At 39.4% G+C, this 23,119-nt stretch overlaps 1 protein-coding gene across 1 annotated transcript in view; it reads right to left on the reverse strand.

The window, feature by feature from the left end:
• The window catches only part of lrmda (leucine rich melanocyte differentiation associated), a 1,032,656-nt gene that overhangs the window by 136,230 nt on the left and 873,307 nt on the right, over positions 1-23,119 (reverse strand). The window contains exon 6 of the mRNA XM_080215717.1: positions 22,778-22,865. Within this exon, the coding sequence (XP_080071843.1) occupies positions 22,778-22,865 (88 nt within the window). The remainder of the gene's footprint in view (positions 1-22,777; positions 22,866-23,119) is intronic.

The raw sequence follows: 23,119 nt of genomic DNA on the forward strand, positions 1-23,119 counted from the left end.
ATTACTGGGAAATTCTGAAACTCAGCCAAACATTCATAATGAGTTCAGTTGTAATAACACACCTTGGGAAGTGTTAACAATAGAGCCTATTAAAACTGCAGGAACAGATGGTGATGGTATTTTGTTTTCAAAGGTACACCAGATGGCCTGTCAATCAATCTACTCCAGAAACATGTATTTGTTTTATAAACTGACAGCTGCAGCTTCTGTGCTTTGCGTTGAACTGGCTATGGTTTTAAATAACTTTGATCATGAGACTTAACAGACGTCCATCCACCAAGACCGTTTGTTTCCTCCATCAATTCAGGACTCTCACACTACAAGGCATGGCCCTTACAATCACCAAAGTAGGATCTGTTTGAACTCAGCAGAAATTTCAAATGACCCTGTTTTGTGTGAGTTTCATGTGATTTATACCTCACCTCTTCCTTCCACAAACAAAACTGCTGAAAATGGCATTGGGAGCTTTGCGTCTGGGTTGGGTCCTCTATTTTTAAAGTCCTCCAGAGTCAGCCCAACTACGCAGCAATCCAGTCTTTGTTATCCTGTTAGTTGATGTATTCCAAAAAAACTGCGGAATACGTACGTGGCCAGAAAAAAGGATAAACCATAAAAACCCCTGCAACTGAAGGAAGAGAATGCTACTTCTGAATAACTTGAACACTGTTACATTAAAGTAAGTAATGCAGAAAAAGAAACAACCAGTGTGCATCTATCATTACTTAATCACCACACATTATCACTGCCTTAAAGGTCGCAAAGTGTTTCACAATGAATTACTTGGAACTGCAGTGACATGGTTATGTTGGCTAACATGGAAGTGACGAGATGACTGACTAGTTAATTCCTCTTTTTGGTGACAGTGATTGATGGCACTCGGATAAGCCACAGAGAATTACTGTTCTTCTTTGAGCAGTGTCATTGGATTTTTAACATCCACTTGACTACCACTACATTAGAGAACGTGCTTTATGTTACATCACTCTATTGCTATAATGGGAAACACCATTTGCTAAGCTGCTAATAGATAACTGGTCGCATTGTAAAAGTATGACCTGATTGAATTTTCAGACTTTCAATTTATTTGCAGGTTTAGTAATCCCACAGAAAGAACAAATTCCTTCAAAATAATTGTTCCCCAGAAGTTCGACAGTACAACTTTTACTGGCTTGACCTATGCTGTGATCAATGAAGAATGGTGAAAATTCAGGTTCCATAAGAAAGCACAATGTATGAAAGATTATTAATCATATCAAACTCATTCCTGCCATGAGCAAAAGTCCTGCAAAGTTGCTCCCCTCTTTCTAAAACAGCAACTTGAGCAATATTTTAGATCTATCCAGCACTGTATTTTGCACCTACCATCATGGCAGTATGGTGGTACAGTGATTAGGGACCTGGGTTCAATTCCCGGTTTGGGTCACTGTCCGTGTGGGGTTTGCACATTTTCCCCGTGGGTTTCTTTTGGGTGCTCTGGTTTCCTCACAGTCCAAAGATGTGCAGGTTGGGTTGATTGGACATGCTAAGTTAACCCTTAGGTTCCCAGGATGTGATAGGTTAGAGGGATCAGCAGGGTAACTAAGGATAGAGCCTGGATGGGATTGGTGTCGGTGCAGACTCGATGGGCCAAATGGCTTCCTTCTGCACTGTAGGGACTCTGTGATATCTCTGACTACAAGGCATGACAGTTCAGCAGCTTTCATGTCACATGGTGTTGCAATGCTGTGGTTTTGATGAGACCGAGTAATCAGTATGGTAGGGGATCCATACAAGAATTAGATATGTATGGCTTGCACACATTAAAGCTACTTTTACAACTCAAATAAACATATATATTTTAAAATTCACTTCTAAAGATGTGGCTGTTGTCGTTGGCTTGGCCAGCAATTATTGCCTGTGCCTAGTTGCCCTTCAGAGGGTGATGGTGAACCACTGCAATCTCTCAAGTGTAAGTACAGCCACAGTGCTGTTAGAGAGGGATGGATTTTGGCACAGCGACAGTGAAGGAACAGCAATATATTTCCAAGTCAGGATGGTGAATGACTTGGAGGGGAGCCTCTAGGGTGGTGTGATCCTGGCTATCTGCTGCTCTTGTCCTTCTAGATAGTAGTGGTTGTAGGTTTGGAAGTCGCTGCCTAAGGAACTTTGGTGAGTTTATGAGCGCTCCTTGTATATAGCACGCACTGCTGCCACTGTCTATTAGTGGTGGAATGTTTGTGGAAGAGGTAGCCATCAAGTAGGCTGATTTTTCCTGGATGATGTCAAGCTTCTTCAGTGTTATTGAAGCTGTATTCATCTAACTAAGTGGAGTGTTAGTTAGTCATTCCTGACTTCTGTCTTGTAGATAGTGGACAGGTTTTGGGGGGGCTCAAGAGTAGCCACAGTATTTACATGGCTGTACCAATTCAGATTCTGGTCAATGCTAATCTCCAGGATGTTGATTGTGGGCACTCAGTGATACTAATGCCATTGAATGTCAAGGGGCGATGGTCAAAACCTCTTTTGTTGGAGGTGGTCATTGCCAGGCACTTGTGTGGTGCGAATGTTACTTGCCATTTGTCAACCTAAGTCTGGATATTGTCCAGGTCTTGCTGTATTCGGACATGAACTGCTTCAGTATCTGAGGAATGATCAATGCTGAACACTACAGTCATCTGTGAACATTTCTACTTCTGACCTTGTGATAGAAGGAAGGTCATTGATGAAGATGGTTGGGGCATAGAACACTTCCCTGAGGAAACCCTGCAATGAGGTCCTGGAACTGAGATGATTAATCTCCAACAATATGAAAGACTTACTCCATAATTTGGAAGTACTGAGGGAAATTAAGATATCTCCCACAGATTGCATCCATCAACTTGTTTTGCACTGGTCATAGCTTAACTACAGCTCACACAAAACCTACCTTTTATTGGGCTAACCTTGCAATGTCAGTACAGGACACCGCTTATTTTTGACTGAATGAAAAGAGCAGATTGTCTAATCAGACTGTTTTGCCAACTTTTTAATCATTGAAAATTACTAGTGAAGCAAAAGAATACTATATTGCATAGATGCACTGCTTAAGAACACACAATTTGTAAGGCTTTGTGAAGGGTTTTTTTTTAAAGAAACACTTGCATTTATGTAAGGCGTTTCATAACCTCTGGATGTTTCAAAGCATTTTACAGCCAATGAAGTACACGTTTTTGAAATGTCATCACTGTTGTCATGTTTAGGAGATGAGGCAAGCAATTTGGACACAGCAAGGTCCCATAAAGAGCAACAATGATAATGACCAGATTATTTGTTTTTAGTGATTTTGACTGAGGGATAAATATTGTCCAGCACAAGAGAGATAACTGCTCTTCTTTGCAATTGTGCCATGGGATCTTTTACATCCATGTGAGAGGGCTAATGGGGCCCTGAATAATTGTCTCATCTGAAAGATGTAAAATACAGTAAAACATTTACAGAAACCACAACAGGGGATGATGCGTTCTTTCAGTGTGTTTGGAACACTAGACTTTATAAGTAGATATGTTTTAAACTGTCTCCTTTCATTTAAAGTAAAAGTAGTTTTAGCTTTTTTTGGGGAGGGGATCGTGACTGCTGATGAAATCTTTCTGGCAGATAGCCTGGTTGCTAGGAGACAGGGGCTTATGTCAAAACTTATTGACAATAAGATGGCAGTCTTAACACTTGCATATATAAAGAGGAGGCAACTGGTCTTTTGGTGTTCAAACTCTCAGAGTCCATCAGGCAGAGATTTGACGAAGATGGCCCCCAAGAAATGCTGCTATCCCAAGTGTTATGATCTCTGTAGAGACAGCTAACATTTAAAGAGGAGTTCAAACATCCAGCAATCATATGAAAGAAATTACATCACAAGATTTCATGTTTACACATGAAAACATTATTCTACATATGAACAAAAAATAAGGAAAGCAATCAATTTAGCACTATAGTCTATAACTACATATTATAAGAATCCAGTTTTACATTTACTTCTCCCCAAGGGTTGTTTTAATGTATGAAATCTTGAAGGTTAATTTACTTTTCCTGGAACCAAAGGTATGCCACAGTCCTGCAAAATTAATTCTGATTTCTCTTCAGTGTTCCAGCTAATGTCCAAAGTATGAAACGTCATGGGAATTCTAAGCTACTCTCCAATTTTCTTTCAAAATCAAAGACTGTGAGCTTCTCAGTTCAAACTTAAGCTTCATTACATTCTTTAATCTGATGGCTTGTTTTCACTACGGGTCTCACTGTAGTTTTCTTCCTGCAGCTTCAAGCTAGGGTCTCCTTTCCTCTCAAACTCTAAGTGAGCTGTGATCTACATAAGACTAAAACTACAACTGCCTTCTGTGAAACATCCAGATAAATTAAACAAAAGAATCCTGATAGCCCATCTCCATGATAAGGTGGCATACTTGCGATGTTCCAAAACCATATAAATTAACTAATTCTACCTTCAACATAACTCTTTGATTTGACTCATAAGTAATATACATTTCCAATGAAGTTTTATGGCCCTCTCACCCAGAGTTGCTAGCATTCCACTTCATTCATCTGGGAACTACATAAATAATTTAAATGGTTTAGTGAAGTAAGGGTAGGCCTTCTGGTTCCATTAAGAATGATGTAGAGATGCCAGCGTTGGGCTGGGGTAAACACAGTAAGAAGTCTTACAACACCAGGTTTAAGTCCGAATGGTTAGACTTAAACCTGGTATTGTGAGACTTTGTACTCCATTAAGAACCTCAGGACTAATCATCCATTGTTTAAGTTCTACTTCTGTTCTTGTAAGATAAAAACATAGGTTAGCTTTTAACTGTAATTAACTCAAGTTGATTTGAATTGTATTTACCTCAGGGGTTGTGTACCCATTTCTCAATCAGTGTTTCCACTTATCTTACATTTAACACTTTAATTCCTAAAACTAAGTTATATTCTAAAACATACGAATTATGTACTTGATGTCCCAACACACAGGGAAAAAAAGGATTGTTTCAGTTAACCACCAAGCAGAGTGCTGGTGAGCGTGGATCCCTTGTTCAAAGAAATGAAGCTTGTGAAGAGTGAAAAAATAAAGCCACAGGGTACCTTTCTATTAGAAGTCCAATCGAATATGCTCAGAATATTGAGTAAAGAGGATTTGTTTAATCGAAAGATTTCCCTTGGTGGGACAGAGATAAGAAATCCTATTAAAGCCTGGATGGAAGAGGAGATTAGGACTTCAAACATAAGAGTGCAGTGCAATGTCAAAATGTGGCATGGCATTTTTGGTTGTATTTGGAAGTTAATGGGGAATGACATTCAGTGTATTAGTTGCCGACTAAGCAATGTTTAGTCAATGTTGATTTTGGTGTGTTATAGAAAAAATTTAAAACCAAAATCTTGTCACATGATTCCTTCTTTTGGTCACTGAGAAAGACTTTTTCAAGTTATCTGTTGAGCATTTATGAATTTTAGAATATATCATTCAGGGCAAGCAGATTGTAAACAGAAATGGATTTTATGTTTCAGAGTAACAATTTGAGTATATGTGCTATATATCGCCTTCAAATGAGCCAGGCATCTATTCACAATCACACATTACCATACAGCCTTCTGATTGTTTAAGATATAATCCTATCATGACATCACTCTGGTGACTCTGGGCACTACTACTGTAACTGTCTGCGCACAAAGATATTAAAATGTATGAAATGGGAGAAACCCACTCAGATTCCACATTCCTTGCAGCAGATCATAAAAGATTTATACTTTATTGGATTCAGTGTGAGATGAAAAAGCTCCAACTAGTAAAACTTTGATGTTCCTTCCTGCATTCCTCACCCACTCTTCCCTAAACCAAATAAAAGGTAATGTCACACTAATCTGACAGATCGATGTAAAATTATAAACGATCTATATTATTCAGTTCTAATTGGCACTTCCGCAGTCATAGAAGAAGCAAACTATTTTATATTGAAGGTTTTGTGATTTATTAGTAGGTAGCACCTCTGCCTCTGAGTCCAAGCTACAGGTTTAGTCACACTCCTGGACTTGTTCAACCAGGCTGATAATCAACTTGTTAATCCTGCCAACATTTCGCCACTATTCCCCAAAGGGAAATAAAAATAAGCCAAGATATAAAACAAACTATATTTCTATCATTTTAAAGAAATGAAAGGAATGAATTTATACACCGATGTTATAATGCCTTTAGTGTGCTTTGGACATTAAAGCACAAATACACTCTTATTTAAGATTTTGCAACCCTGTATTTCTGTCTTTTGGTTTGACAATTATTTATAAATTAGCAGTATTTATATTATCCATATCTTGCTGTATTCTAAAACCTGGATCACGTTTCTTCAAGTCCTTTTCTCTTACAGTATATTTTAACAGCTATTTTCACTTATTTAAAATAACTGTTCAAGGTCAGATTTAAAATATGTCATTTTATGACAAGAAACACAACCTTATCTGGAATTAGCCATGGCAATCTGATCTGTCATTTTTCATAATGAGAGCATTCAAATGAGAGGGAGATGATTATCTTTCCATATAAACCTACATAAATTCAAAATGAAAACTTTCTTTAAGTATTACATACAACAGAAGAGAAGACTGTGTTGAAGCAAATGCTTTACAACTCCCCATAAGTTACTAATTTCCCCTGCCAGATTATTATACACTTCAAGTATCCTTTATCCGAAACCCCTGGGGCTGATTGCATTTGGATTTCAGGTAATTTTGGTTTTCAGATACCACAAATAGTTTAAAGTTTATTTATTAATGTCACATGTAGGCTTACATTAACACTGCAATGAAGTTACTATGAAAATCCCCTAGTCGCCACACTCTGGCACCTGTTCGGTTACACCGAGGGAGAATTTAGCACGCCAAAGCACCTAACCAGCATGTCTTTCGGACTGCAGGAAGAAACCGGAGCACCCAGGGGAAACCTACGTGGACACGAGGAGAATGTGCAGACTGCACACAGACTGATCCAAACCGGAAATCGAACCCAGGTCCCTGGCGCTGTGAGGCAGCAGTGCTAACCACTGTGTCACCCATAGACCTAGGCCTACTTACATTCCAATGACCTAAACCTAGTGGCCAGCTATGGTCTAAAATAAATAACATGGCTAGAAAAGCAAGATGTACCACTGAACAATAAAGGTCCGATGCAGTTGATGATGTTCATGTCAGCTCTGGTCATGTCAGCCTGGGTTACTTCCTGTGCTAAATGGTGATGCGGTTAAAAAAAAAAGTGTGGCTTTTGGATGTGTTTGGTTTTTGGATTTGTGGATAAAGGTTACTCAAGCTATATTTACCAAATAACATTACGATATACAATTAAAAGTTTTCTCCTTTGTGGGTGCTTCTTGTGAAGCAGGAATAATTTATTTTGGAGAAAATTATTTTAAGTTTTGACACTTTAATTTAATTTGTGTATTTGAGAATGAACCACAGGCTAATGCTACAGATGCATGAAGCAAAATTTCAGTTTTCAGTTGAATTGGGAGTTGAATTAGGACTAGGTTATAGTAGGGTCAGTATATTTACAGCTGTCCCCCAGGGACAGGACCTATCCAGGGATAGTGGTGGAGGGATCTAGGATGTTGGTATGATTCTTTGAGCACATCAGGCTGTTGCTGGACTAGTGTGTGGAACAGCTTTCCAAATCTTGGTGCAAGTTCCCAGACGCTAGTGAGGATGTTTTTGCTGGGCCCTTGACGTACTTGGAGCCTGGCATGATGCCAAGTGTTCTTTCCCATTTAGCATTTTTTTCCCAGGTCAATTAAAAGTCAACCATTGCTATGGATCTGGAATCACATAAGACCATATTGCATAAGGATGGCAGTTTTCTTTCCCTAGTGATCCAGATAGGTTTTTTTGACAATCTGCTAGATTCATGGTCTCCATCCTACCTTTTTATTCTAGATTTATTCAATTAGTTCAGTTTAAATTCCCTAGCTGGAATGGTGAGATTTGGACTCATGTTGCTGGATCATTAGTTCAGGCCTCTGCACTATGATTAAAATAACATGACATGTTACCAATAAATAATTTTGTTCATATAATGAATGACAGTATAGTTATGGATTCAGGGACTAGAGAGATATGTTGAAGAGTTCCATTCTAATACCTTTCTTCCAGATCCTTGTCCTGACACTTGATTCCTTTGAACAATTGATGTAGTGTGTTTTATCCAGTATAAATTCCACACAAGTCCTCTTGGAAATTAAGATGGTTGAACAGTTGCAACAGAAACATGATGCTGAGGTGAGGAATTTGGATACACGCATATAGGCCCCATTCTCCTGATTTGGGGCTAAGCGCCCATGCCAGCAGGAAGGCCAGAGGGTGGATGTGGCCAGATTGAGCAGCTGCAAAGCTGTGACAGAAGGGTGAGAGCCTTAATGAGGCCTTGAGTGATTGACTCAACAAGCAATTCATCGATGTTACATGGGTTGACTGGCAGAACACTGATTCATCTGACACTTGTTGACGTGCTCATTCACTTAACTCTCCTCAACTGACCCTCTTAACCAGTTCCACAGCTGTGACTGAGAGGCATTGAGAGGATTTGTACAAGCGCCACAGTCAGTCTTTAAAGGCAAGATCCCAAATACACCTGACAACCCCACTGTGTAGGAGCAGTTCATGGGGGTGTGCCAACAAGTCAGGGTCACTAAGTGAAACATGCCCAGTGTACCTATTGATTCCTTTGAGATTAATGCAGACTCACAGATGGACTAGGCACATGACATTATCACTGGAGGAGCAGACATCACAAGTGAGACATGCAATTGACACGAAGCTACATAATTACAGGTCAGTTGCCTGAGAGCAGCATTCAACTCTTCCCCCACAGCAAGAGGGCATGTCCTGGGGTTGTGGCGTGGGGATAAGGAACCTCCAAGGTCCCTCTAACTACCAACATGGACACCACCACCCACAGGTGCTTAGTGAGGCCTCCCCCACACCCCAGTATAACTTTCAAGTGGCAACTTATCTCCTTGGTCCTTTCGGTGCTCAGTCTGCCAGGTTCCTGCTTTTCAAGACCTGTGCCAATTCACGCCCATGTTATTTCCGGCTGGAGGGACGGGAGCACCTCAAGTGGCCGTTGAACTGGCCTCCAAGTTCACTAATGAGATCCTAAGGAAGTTATTTGAACATTAATATGTTTCCTGTAAGCTCCATCCGGGAACACAATTGGGGCCGGCCATGTATCTGGAAGGGTTGCAACAAGGTTACAGCTTAAAGTTTATTTATTATTATCACAAGTAGCCTTACATTAACACGACAATGAAATGACAGAAAATTCCCGACTCGCCACACTCTCGTGCCTGTTCGGGTACAGTGAGGGAGAATTTAGCATAGCCAATGCACCTAACCTGCACATCTTTTGGACCATGGGAGGAAACCAGTGCACCCGGAGGAAACCCACGCAGATATGGGGTGAACATGCAGACCCCACACATTCAATGATCAAAGCCGGAATCAACCGGGTTCCTGGTGCTGTGAGGCAACAGTGCTATCCACTGTGCCACCCGTTTTGCACCCGGTGCAAAACTCATTTTTCAACCAACTCCTGATTCTCCAAGTCATCGTCGTACACACTGTGCCAGGAGAATCCGTGCACAGTTGGCAATTTTGCTTTCAAAATGGAAACCATTATCAAATATCCCAACAGAGCATTAAAGTCAATGTGAAAGAAGCAAAGCTCTGCCATACCTCAACAGGAATATTCTGTATGATGTTAGAATGGATAGAATAACATGCTTTAAATTGACAAGATTGAACTGTTTTCTTCTTGGTGTCAGGGAAGAAAAACAATAGACACATTTATCAAGAGATAGTTTAGTTCTGCGGGGAGGTAAATAGCTAGCCGTCATTTGTGGTGCTACACCCTGATCAAAAAGTAATCAGTGCCAGTTTGTTTGGAAGGTTCGGTGTTTTGTTCAAGTTCAAGACAAGCAAAAGTGCCATTTCACATTACTCTAGGAATAATTTAATTTGTAGACACATGTCGGTAGTAAATGACACAGCTAATAGCCAGGAGACTGCAACTAACACCTGACCCACTTGAGTAAGTTGACACAATGAACTTAAAAGAAAAATAAATAGGTTTCCTTCTCTCAACCACAGGATATCCTCTTGCACATTATAACCCAAATGAAGGACTTTTGAAGTATACTTGCTGTTTATAATGTGGGAAGAATGTCAGCCAATTGGCACACAGCAAATGCCCCAAAAACAAACAAACAGTCTGTTTTTGGGATGTTTCAGGGATAAATACCTGAAAACTATCCTGCTCTGAAGATGATATGGATTGGTTCATATGGCACGAATGTCTGATAGTCAAATGAGAATAAGCTAATCTTTTAATGAGTACTGATAGCAAGGAAGCAATTTTATAGTGGAGAGCAAAAAAAATAAAAACAAAAACAAAAATAAAAACAGAGTGCTGGAAAAACCCAGCAGGTCTAGCAGCATTGGTAGGGAACATTTAAGTCCATGTGACTCATACTCAGAACTAATGAGAGGGGAAGTGTGTTGAATTATATACCATATAAGAGGGGGTGGAATGGAGTAGAAGTCAGCAATTAGTGGGAGCTGAGAAAGATTGCAACTAAAATGTAGCAGGACTTAAGAACAACTAACAGATGGCATGCAACAGAAAGCTTGGGGTAATGCATGTGGGTCACTGGGTGATTGCTTTGCAGAATACCTTTGCTTAGCTGGCAAGCGTGACCCCGACCTCCCTGTGCTTGCTATTTCTCCTCAGCATTTTGTGTTCATGCTGACCTGTCCGTCCTTCAACTGCTGCAAAGCTCCACTGAAGCCAACACAAACCAGAGGAGCACACCTCATCTTTTAATTAGGCACATTACAACTCTCAGGACTCAACATTAAGTTCCACAATTTCAAACTGTGACCTTTCTCCTCCATCTTTATTTTTTTGGATATCCCAAACATCTTTAGCTTTTCCAAAAACCTTCTCTCTTCCTCTCTTACCAAGCCATCTGTCACTTGTTATTCGGTTTTGTTACATCTTTATTGCAATCTTACCCAGCTCCCACTAATCTTCTGCACTCTGTCTTATACAGTATACAATCCAACATATTTTCCTCACATTAGTTCTGAAGAGAAAAACAACTCAAAATGTTGACTGTTTTCTCTCCCTCCAGATGCTGCCAAACCTGCTCAGATTTTCCAGTATTTTCTATTGTTGTTTTGGGCGCCAGCGTCTGCAATATTTTGCCTTTCTTTTAGATTGACTCTAAAACAGTGCAAAATAGATACCCAAAAATGGGAACAACTTGGTCAAGATAAGAGGCAGGGGGAAAAAATTCTATTCCAATTCCTACTATTAGGCCTATCCCATCACTGATGCCAGCAGAGCAAACATCAACTGAAAAAAATCAGGATCCCAACCTAGTGTATCAAGAACCTACTCATTCACAGATAAAAATCATTCTCATTAATTACCATGGGACTTACTGCAGGAACTGGGGTGCTCTATTCTGGCTGTCTTCCTTGAAATCAAAGGATGAACAAAAAAGCCTCAACTTGTCAAAATAACTAACATACGGATTGCTTGACTAAGAATAAAGAACTTCTTTGTTTTGGTCAGAGAAGTCTGGCTTTGGATGTCTCAGAAAGTTCTGTAAGATCTGACAGGATTTTCCTGTAGAGATTTTAGATCTCTTTTTTGATAGCTTGTTGCCATGTTAGAAAAGGAGGCCTTTACCATATAGCATTTCATTACAAGGAGCTTCGAAAGATTCAGCACTCTTTCATTCCTTTGAAACAGTTGATGAAGTCAGTCATATACGAGGCTTCTAATTCTTTTCATGGGTTTTTCTGCTTTTCTGCAATTATCTTGTAAGTAAATTTGACTGAATTTTGCTCTGAGTGACACAGTCAGATGTTATGACATTTATTACCTTGCCAAATGTATAGGAGAACTTAATGGTGCTGAAGGCTGTGTAAAAGTATAGTTGTTAGATCTGTGGCACACCATCCCATTCACATTTTGTATAAGTTACCAGATTTCAGGTCAATGGAAATGCCAGTGTTATATAAAGTGCCTTTCTGCTGTAAGCACAAGTTAAAATTGTTAAGAGAAAGATTGAATTTTAACAGTCGTATCAAATTAATATCAGGTGATCAGTTACATATGTGGTATCAAACCAAAATATATCAGTGGATTAAAATGTTTTTGAAATGTGCTTTTCGACTACTCCCACCAGCGTACAACACTCAAACCTTAATATGACAAGGAAAGCTAAAGTCTGGTCCAATTGACCAAACATGTTCACCTATATCAAAATAAGGAACGTATTAAAAAGATATTGACATTTAGAGCCTATATAGACTGATCCTCAATAGTTACTTCTTAAAAATTCATTCTGTATCTAGGACCTTTCTAGTGGCATTCTGGCTGATATATCTTGCTATCTGACTGGTGACATTTCATTGACTGAATTGATGTGTTCAAGAAATGACTTTCATTATAAGCAACCTCATAGCCTTGATCAAATTCCATCCGGCAGGGTGAATGTTAGTTGCCATTATTACATTTTTTTTCTTAATCTCAACTGTGCCACAAATTATTTTTGCTTATTCTGATGGCTTGACATACGATTAATATGATCAGGGGATGTTACCCGTTGTAATGATCGAGGTTAAACGCAAATTGCTTGTGCATTCTGATACTTTCTAGACCAGAGCACCCTCAAAACAAAAAATAAACTGACTGAACTGTCAGTTATTTTGCAGATGTACTATATTTCTCTATTTTGTTTAACCAACTGCAAAACAACCAGAGCTTTATGTTACTGAATTCACTTGAGAATTGTGTTCAAAATGGCTATGGTCTCGGCAGAAAGTTTATTTCAGGGCTCATTGAATAATAAATTATTTGGTTGCCGATTTACACGGTGCTGTTTCATGGTCTTTTGTATGCTGACATGCTGATATCCGGGCAGCAGTGCCATGCACGTAACTACCTAGCTTCCTTAGTTGTTGAAAAGAGATTTGGGTCAAACAACTATTCATGTTATTCACTTTATAAGCCCACCTGTATATTGATATCACTCCAGGAAACTTGTAACCAGAGATATAAGGAGCATATCAATAAAATTATCAAAGGGAGGGTACAGGTCAGCCAGAACGTGGCATCAAAATGAAGCTTGTAAATAAATAGAACTGAAGATGTAATTAACAACCTGAAGCATTGGTCATTTGAGTAAACTTTTTACTGTCTTACATTTAAAGAATGATAGACCAGATTATGTTTACATATCAGTTACATTTTCTTCCATGCACCAGGTAGTAATTCTACTGCTAAAATTGATAGGCTGGATATACCAGTAGGTTGGTTGCATCAATTTAGTTAGCAAGAGCACAAGTAAAATAGATGCATTGACCCCAACCATTTGAAATTGGCATAGGGATTTGGTCCTTGAATTTAAATCATCTCAGACCAGGTACGCTCCCAATGGGAGAGAGATAGCGATGCAGATGGAGACAGAAAAGCCATAAGCAGCAGTTGCTCTCAGATGCTCCAAAAAAAAATAAAAGTTTGCCTTCAATGCTATTCATATAACATTAATCCTAATGTGCAAACAGACATAGGAATTCTCTGAGGAATTGAAAATTCTGATCAGAAATTTCCTGCTACCTGGGACCCTGTGCAAATGTTTCCAACTCTTAGCTAGAGCCACCAATTTGGGACAGATATGCAATTATTATCTAGGAAATGTTAGACAATTTCAAACCTGGGCTAGCAACTGGATAATTCCACAACAGACCTGTCCAATCACCACACCTTTCCCATCACCACCATTCCCACCCCAACCCCACACTTCCTGATCACCTCTCCAACAACCTGACTCCATTGACCACCAACTAATCTGTCCATCCATCTAGCCCCTCTACCTATTCACTCATTTAATTATTCATTCACAAACACATACTCATTCATTATAAGACTGAGCCTTCAAATACCAGAAAATGGCAGCTACTGTCTTATGATGGGGGCTTGCCCTTTCTTTTCCCGATTCTACTGCACCCCCCCTCCAACCACCCCCACTCACCCCCCCTCTCCTCGGTTAAATACAGGTGTGTTGTCTGGTTCTACGATACTGGAAGGGCAAAATCATTTGTCATAATCCCCATTATCTCATTGCTTTAGAATCTTTAACACAGAAATTATATCATCTTTTAAAATTCCTCCAGTCTGTCTATTCCTACTTTGACATCTGGATTATTGTTGCTAAATTGCTATTTCTGTTTGCATCACTTAATTAAGCATTGGTTGGTCTAGATTTCTCCATTGCTTGCTGGGTAAACTCAATTTTATTTTATTTTGTAATTGAGGATCTGAATAATGCAGCATCAAATGATAGAGAGAGACCAACTAGATTTATTATTGTTCTAGATAACTTTACATTCAACAGCTTCACCTTTGCTCACACTTTCCATCCTGCAGATGGATTTATTCTTTTGTCTCACTCAAACAGATTGTGTTTACTTAAAACATATTCAAACTAATACATCATGCTGTATTATTTGGACATCATGATGTTCAAAGATGTGTGGGTTAGATTGATTGGCCATGCTAAATTGATCCCAGTGTTAGGGGATTAGCAGGGTAAATATGTAGGGAATAGGGCCTGGATGAGATTGTTATCAGTGCAGGCTCGATGGGCTGAATGGCTTCCTTCTGCATGGTAGGGATTCTACGATTCTATCGTTATGGTATTTTCCTATCTTCAAAGCAAATAGGAACATAGAAAATAGGAGCATGAATAGGCCATTTGGCCCTTTGAGCCTGCTCTGTAATTCTATCGTAACACCATATGCACACGTTCTCTCCAGATTCCTTAAAACCTTTAGAGTTTAGAAACCTAAATCATTCTTAAATATATTCAGTGACTTAGGCTCCACAGTCTTCTGTGGTAGAGAATTCCACAAGTTCACCAACTTCTGAGTGAAGAAATTTCTCCTCATCTCAATCTTGAATGGCCTACCCTGTATCTTCAGATTCGGACTTCTTGCTCTTTACCCTCTGGCCATGTCAAAATTTTATACCTTTTAATTAGATCCCCTCTCATTCTTCTAAAATCAAGTAAGTGAATATAGCCTCAGTCAACCTAATCTCTCCTGATATTACATCCTGTCATTCCAGAAATTAGTCTGGTGAACCTTTGCTGTACTCCCTCGACAGCAAGTATATCCTTTTTTAGGTAAGAAAACCAAAACTGCGTGCAATACTCCAGGTGGCCTGGGCCTCGGCTCCTCCCCCTGCAACTGGATCCTGAACTTCCTAATCCACAGACCACAATCAGTAAAGATTGGGAACAACACTTCCTCCATGATCATCCTCAACACTGATGCCCCACAATGCCGTGTCCTCAGCCCCCTACTATACTCCTTATACATCCATGACTATGTTGCCAAATTCCCCTCCAACTCGATTTTCAAGTTTGCTGATGACACCACCGTAGTGCGTCGGATCTCAAACAATGGCAAGACAGAATACAGGAATGAGGTAGAGAATCTGGTGAACTGGTACAGTGACAATAATCTCTCCCTCAGTGTCAACAAAACAAAGGAGACTGTCATCAACTTCAGGAAGCATGGAAGACAACATGCCCCTGTCTACATCAACAGGGACAAAGTAAAAAGGGTTGAGAGCTTCATGTTTTTAGGTGTCCAGATCACCAACAACCTGTCCTGCTTCCCCCATGCTGACACTATAGTTAAGAAAGCCCACCAATGCCTCTACTTTCTCAGAAGACTAAGGAAATTTGGCATGTCAGCTACTCTGCTTCATCTTTAGGTTATCTCGCAGTTCATCAATGTGACCACCAATAGTCTGTGCTGGAGAGCTGAGAGCGTCATCCACAACTTCACTCACAATGGCAGCCATCATCTCAATATCTATAGTGTTACTGAAGTGTAGGCCCGCTCACTGCAAATGTGAAAACTGCGACTACAAACTGACCCCAGTCCGCGGCCATCTCCAACTACCTCAATCAAACCAGAGTTTTCCTGACCAAAATTTAACCAGGATATTTTAGGGTCATAGTCATTGATTCACAGAGGTTTACAGCACTGCAACAACTTATCCGTACCGTCCAATGTTCACCACAAAGCTAGTTCCATTTGCCCACATCCCTCTATACCTATCTTGACTATGTAAGAACATAGCACAGATCATACACATCTGGATCAAATGATTATGCATCAACATAAATTAAAAGGATTAAAAATGAGTAGTGCTAGTGCTCACAAAAATATAGCCATTCCAGCACTTACATCACATGCCCCCACACCCCCCCTCCCCCAAACACTCAGTCAGATAGTTTTAATAGTTATTTATCCAAGGGGTAATTTTGTTGACAATAATTGTAATTCCTGCAGCAGCCAGTCTGACTAGAATACATCAAATTACAATTTTGGGGGAATGTGTTAACAGAAACAAAATATTCCTTTTTTACGAGTGACTACACAGGGTATGATCAAGTGAGCAATGCCAGAGGGAATAAAAAACACAAATTTTAGTTATCACCTTAACAAATTGCAACTGAAATTGTTATCACAACTGGGTGTACAGCATAAATAAACCACCACAATCAAGTAAGTGAGATCTTGAGAACTAATGCTATTAAAGTACAGGCTGGCCACTGCGAACCAGGTGTGAATGGACCTGACACGTGAGAGATGAACAACTAGAAAAATCCATTAACCTACAAACTAACATAGGTTCAATTTCACAAGCTCAAATAACATGAATCTAGAATCAATAAAGCAGCAGGTATCAGTGCCTCTGAGTTTCTTCCACTTTTTGTTTTGTGGATAAGTATTAATTTTCAGATGTGAGGTCAGCTAATAAAAGATACGCAAAAAAGAGGACTAAAGGATTATTTGTGATCTCAGAAAAAAGGACCATTTTCCATTCTAGGAAAAGGTGCAATTAAAAGATGAACACTGCTTAGGAGTCCATTGAAAATAAGAGGAACAGAGCAAGTTTCAAAGCAGGTCGCAAGAAATAAAAGTTACATACACCCAGATATCATTGCAAACACAAAGCTTTGCAATTTGCCTTTGACTTTTAGAAATCTGAACATGCCCTCTCAATCAACAACAGGCAAATTCACCAGAAAACACAATAAACATGTGTATATTTAAAAACATATATATATTTACATATAGGATCTTCTGACTCAGCGACCCAGGTTCAACTCCCGGCTTGGGCGCTCTGGTTTCCTCCTACAGTCTGAAAGGCGTGCTGGTTTGGTGGACTGGCCATGCTAAATTCTCCCTCAGTGTACCCGAACAGGCACCGGAGTATGGCGATTAGAGGATTTTCACAGTAACTTCATTGCAGTGTTAATGCAAACCTACATGTGACGCTAATAAATAAACTTTAATCTTTAAAAACTTTAAACTTTTCTTGCATCTAGCAATTAATAAACTCACTACTTTTAAATCAAGAAAACCTGGTTAAATTGGCTTATTTTAAAACAGAACTATTGGATCTGGGAAAAGGCTCTCTGCGAAAAGAGATCCTCTTTAGATTCAACCTTGTTGCAACCAACAGTGGGGGCCAAATAAAGACATGGTGCCAGTTTGTTCCTCCTCACCCAGGTTGTAATAGTTTGGGGGTATTCCAGCTAGACAGTGACAAATTGAGACATTACACCTGGATCAACAAATTGGAGACACTCACCTGAGGTGGATCCCAACAATTCTCTTAATTAACCCTCATTTGCCCAAGCGGCCATTCATTTTGTACTGAAGTATTGCGCCTTAACAATACTCTTTCCCTATAGAAGACTTTGCTATTTCCTTTGATGTTAGCTGCCAGTTTCTTTTCATACTATTTCTTTGCTTCCCCATTGAATCTTCTACGTTCAGCCTTGATTTATTATCCAGCGCGACATCTATCATAAGTGTACTATTCTTCTTCATCTTAACTGTTTTCTTTTTTGAGATCCAGGGAGTCCTGGATTTGTTTTTTGTATCTTTTCCCTTTGAGGGAATATACTTGACTATGCCCAAACTATCTATTCTTTAAAGGCTGCCCATTATTCAGTTACAATTTTGCCTGCCAACCTTGATTTTAATTCACCATGATAGATCCATTCTTACTCTACTGAAGTTGGTTTTCCCTGAGACCTTTATTCTTACTTGTTCCTTGTCCTTCTCCATAGTCATCCTAAATGTTATTATACAATTATCCTAAATATTGTCTTAGTGATACTTGATCCACTTGGCCCACTTCATTCCCAAACACCTGGTCGAGCACTGTCTCCTTTCTCATTTGACTGGAAACATACAGCTGCAGAAAAATTTCTTGAACACACTCTAAGAACTCTTGCCCTGGCCAATCATGCACGTTCCTGAGGAGCAGGGGAATTGGCCCATTGGAAATTGAGACTTCCTTGGCAAATCCCAGGGAGAACACAGTAAGAAGTCTCACAACACCAGGTTTAAATCCAACTAGTTTATTTGATAATAATTACAATCAAATAAACTGGTTGGATTAAACCTGGTGTTGTGAGACTTTTACTGTGTTTACCCCAGTCCCACGCCGGCATCTCTACATCAATTCCCAGGGAGGTCAGTGCTTTGGGACTCCCTTGGTGTGGTCCTTGAAAAATCTGGGACGTTTTTTCATTATGGGATGGTAAGCCTTTAAGACAAGTAAAATCATTTGACTTCTCAGGTTGCAATGGCTGATTTACAAATTATTAAAAGCAGAGCTTACAACAGAGAGACAAAAAAGAAGTTGTCTCAACCTGGAATTCATGAAAATATGACAACTGAGTACAACAAAAGATTAAGTTTGCTTGTGAAGACCAATAGGAAAGTGTAGAAAAAATGTTGAATTTGTTTACACTATACAATTTGCATTTAGACTATTTTCCGATAAACAAAAATAAGCGTCAATTATTTTAAGTTAATTAGTCCGATTAAAAACTATGTTAAAACAGAAAGCTTTAACAACAGAAAGCAAGTGCTGTAACTAATTAAATGAGACACTTTAATGAAAAATGTTCACAGTTGATCCAGCTTGTTCTATTATCCACGGTCTGAATTTAAGGGCGGAATTTTACTATTTTGCAGCTTTTTGCTACCTCAAACCCCCATCTATCGATTGGATCAGGAATTGATTCAATACGCTTTTGAATGCAGCTATTGATACCATTATGTGAGCTTTATTAGATCACTACGGATAAACTAACAGCAATATTGGAGTGTTTTAAAATCCTGTAATTTAATCTCAGGAGCTTGGTGGCATAAATTGTAAAAGCATACATCAAACCATTTATGAACTGATAAGAATCCCAAAAGTCTACTACAGTATAGTAAAATGCTCCAGCAAATTTCTTGTTTTATATACTGGTCTGTTATGGCTCTCTGCAGTCTGTCAATGTCCACCATAACAGTGTTCTAAAGACAACAGTGGTTGTTTTTGTCATGTGGCATGACAATTGAGTACAACAAAAGACTAAGTACATGTTGCAATAGAAAGGTCAGTGACACAAAGGCATCTTCCAGTATTACTGGCTATATAAAACAGCATTTTGAGCCTCCAAAAGCTTTATGGACAATCAATGTCCAATAAATTTGATTAAAGTAAATCACTGCGGATGCTGGAACCTAAAACAGAAAATGCTAGAAAATCTCAGCAGGTCTGACAGCATCTGTGGAGAGAGAAGAGAGCCAATGTTTTGAGTCTGGATGACTCTTCATCAGAGTTTATAGCTGGCTTCATTAAGCTTCAACTAATGCACCAGTTTGCTTTTCCCAAAACTGAGGTCCTCACAATATCCCCCTCTAACCAGCATCACAAATATTTAAGAGAAACAACCCTTAGAGACTTTAATATACTTGTACTAGAAGACATCAAATGGGCAGACAGCGTGAATGTTATTAAATCTCCTTCTTTAGTATTATATTTGCAATTGATGCTTGCCAAATGCTGCCATTCAATTTTATTGTAAACAAAGGAGTCTAGTATTTCAAAAAACATTCAGGTGACCTGAACAGCAAATGGCTTTACTTTATGACTGACACTTAAAGGTTGTAGCAAACTACATTTGCTGTCCCAAGAATACAGATTAATGGAAAACATTCAGATGAAAAAAGGATATGATATGCACTGGATTCACCACATAAAAACAGTGACTACAAGAGCAGGTCAGAGATAAGGAATACTGCAGCAAGTAACTCACCTTCTGACTCCCCAAAGCCTATCCACCATCTACAAGGCACAAGTCAGGAGTGTAGTGGAATACTTCCCACTTGCCTGGATGGGTGCAGCTCCAACAAGACTCAAGAAGTTTCACACCATCCAGGACAAAGCAGTTCACTTGATTGGCACCACATCTACAAACATCCACTCCCTCCACCACTGACGCTCAGTAGCAGCAGTGTGTACTACCTACAAGATGCACTGCAGTAATTCACCAAAGATCCTTAGACAGCACCCTGCAAACCCATGACTACTTCCATCGAGAAGGACAAGGGCAGCAGATACATGGGAACAGCACCACTGCAAATTCCTCTCCAAGCCACTTATCATCCTGACTTGGAAATATATTACCGTTCCTTCACAGTCGCTGGGTCAAAATCCTAGAATTCCTGCCCTAATGGCATTGTAGGTAAACCCACAGAACATTGACTGCAGCGATTCAAGAAGGCAGCTCACCACCACCTTCTCAAGGGCAACTAGGGATGGGCAATAAATGCTGGCCAGCCAGCATTGCCCATATCCCAGGAATGGATTTTAAAAAATTGTTTAAAAATAATCAAATAATTATAAACAAACACTGTCCTAATTAACTGGAAAAAAAAATAGCAAGTCATATATTACAGACATTTGTCTCTCTTCATACTGCTAAATTAACAGGATCTTTAGACTCTACTGTGCGCTTACTAACTCACTAGTATTTCAGAGATGTGGGGTTGCTGGCATTGGACTGGGGTAGGCACAATAAGTAGTCTCAGAACACCAGGTTAAAGTCCAACAGGTTTATTTGATAGCATGAGCTTTTGGAATGTTGTCCCTTCATCACTTACCTGAAGAAAGGGCAACTCACACACACACACACAGAGCTTGGCCTAGTCTTTCCAGTCATCCCATCCCATTCTTATTGGGCTTCTTACTTGTGTGGTACTGCAAGGCTGAGATCTTCTAAATGGTATAGTTATCTAGTATGTAGCAAACCAAAGGTAGGGGAGTCTAAAACAAGATGGCATAGGTTTAAGGTGAGAGGGGAGAGATACAAAAGGGTCCAGAGGGCAATTTTTTCACACAGAGGGTGGTGAGTGTCTGGAACAAGCTGCCAGAGGTAGTAGTAGAGGCAGGTACAATTTTGTCTTTTAAAATGTATTCAGACGGGTTTAGAGGGATGTGGGCTAAACGTGGGCAATTGGGACTAGCGTAGGGATTTTAAAAAAAGGCAGCATGGACAAGTTGGGCGAAGGGCCTGTTTCCATGCTGTAAACCTCTATGACCAACAAGATTAATTCAATACTAAATGTACCAATTGACTGGATCAATCTTAGATGCCTATAGTTTGCTGAATGACTGCTCAGATTTGAATGTGGCTCTCATATTGGCACCAACTAGCAGAACCTGGTGCCCTGACAGCAGTTATGAACCAGTTATCATGAAGGTACTACTATTGGAAGGATTCAGCCCTACATCTTTAATTTGGATTAAAGATGGGGCTGGGAGAAGGGGTGATATGGGGCAATGTGTGAGCTGAACATTGAAGGAGTGAACTTTCACAGCTGCAGGAACAGCTGTGCTTGTCCTGGTGTTGGCTCCAATTCCTGCTGCAACAGATGATAGAAGACAATCTCCCAATACACCATTCCACTGTTATGTTGAGTTAAGATGTGCAGTTTTAGAAGAATTCTTGTTGGCCCTTGCCTCCTTTATTGTCTTCTTTGTGACTTTATGGACAGAATTTAATTGTATGCACGCATGTCCCACCGTGAAATTGCATCTGGGTCAGGCCACACAGGATCCCAGAGATAAGATTGGCTATGCAATTTTTTTTTGCCCCCACCCTAGAGGGGGCATAGCATCCTATAGTTATTGATTAGTGAGTTGACACTGCATAATTCAACAGTTTCAGCTCCACAACTCCATAAATGAAGCATATATGCTTACATTTTAAAGCCATCAACGTGTTTGAGATGGGGCAATGGCAAAACAATCCAGGACAGCCTTGGTAATGTGTTTGAACACAGAGTTATATAAATCTTCAGAACATCCATTATTCACAATAACTATTGCAGAGAAAAGCATTCTACAAAATCTCAATTACAATTGATAAATAATTTCAATTTAAAAAACGTCACACACCTTTATGGCACAGAAAATATTGCTATTAGTCAAGTATTTCAGTGTTAATGACTATATTATACTCTTCTCAGTGAGACTGTATGCATCAAAATTAATCATGACAAACTAGCTATAGACAATAGAAGGTCATTACCAATTAAAACTAATAAGAGAATTGACGTATAGATTACTCCAAGTCAGTCATTGCAATATATCTACAAATGCAACAGCTCCAGAAATACAGAGCTAAAAAAGAGTGGAAACATTAGCAATGGAAAAAATTACAGATAATTTTGTAGCAAAGAAGACTATTTTGTCTTTATTTTAACTAAGTCATTCTTCTCTTATACCAAGCTAACTGTTCTTGTTTAGATTTCATCTTTGAAAGGCACTAGTTGTTGCCATATCTGTTCTTACCTTTGTGATTAGTGCCATCCCGGCTTCCTTGAGGTAATGGGGTATATTGCTGAAAGCCTGATGAATTGGAGCCAAAGTCACTGGAGGCCTGCTTGGAAAAAGCATATTGGAACTAATATAAAGCCGGAAGGTGGAAAAGGTAACAAGACTAAACAGTAACATAGATTGCAGATTCAAACAAAGGCAGGTGAAAGATCTTGAAATAGTTGACCAACTTTGCAAGATTTTAGGAAGCCACCCAAAAGTTAGCACTATATGGGTTAGATCAGCTCCTCTTGATCTAGATCCCATTATGTTTTTAACTGTAGCTTAAGTTACAATATAACTGTTGTTCTATCTTTT

This window comes from Carcharhinus amblyrhynchos, chromosome 31 (assembly GCF_965287045.1).
Source record: "Carcharhinus amblyrhynchos chromosome 31, sCarAmb.v2.hapA, whole genome shotgun sequence".
Taxonomy (NCBI): Eukaryota; Metazoa; Chordata; class Chondrichthyes; order Carcharhiniformes; family Carcharhinidae; genus Carcharhinus; species Carcharhinus amblyrhynchos.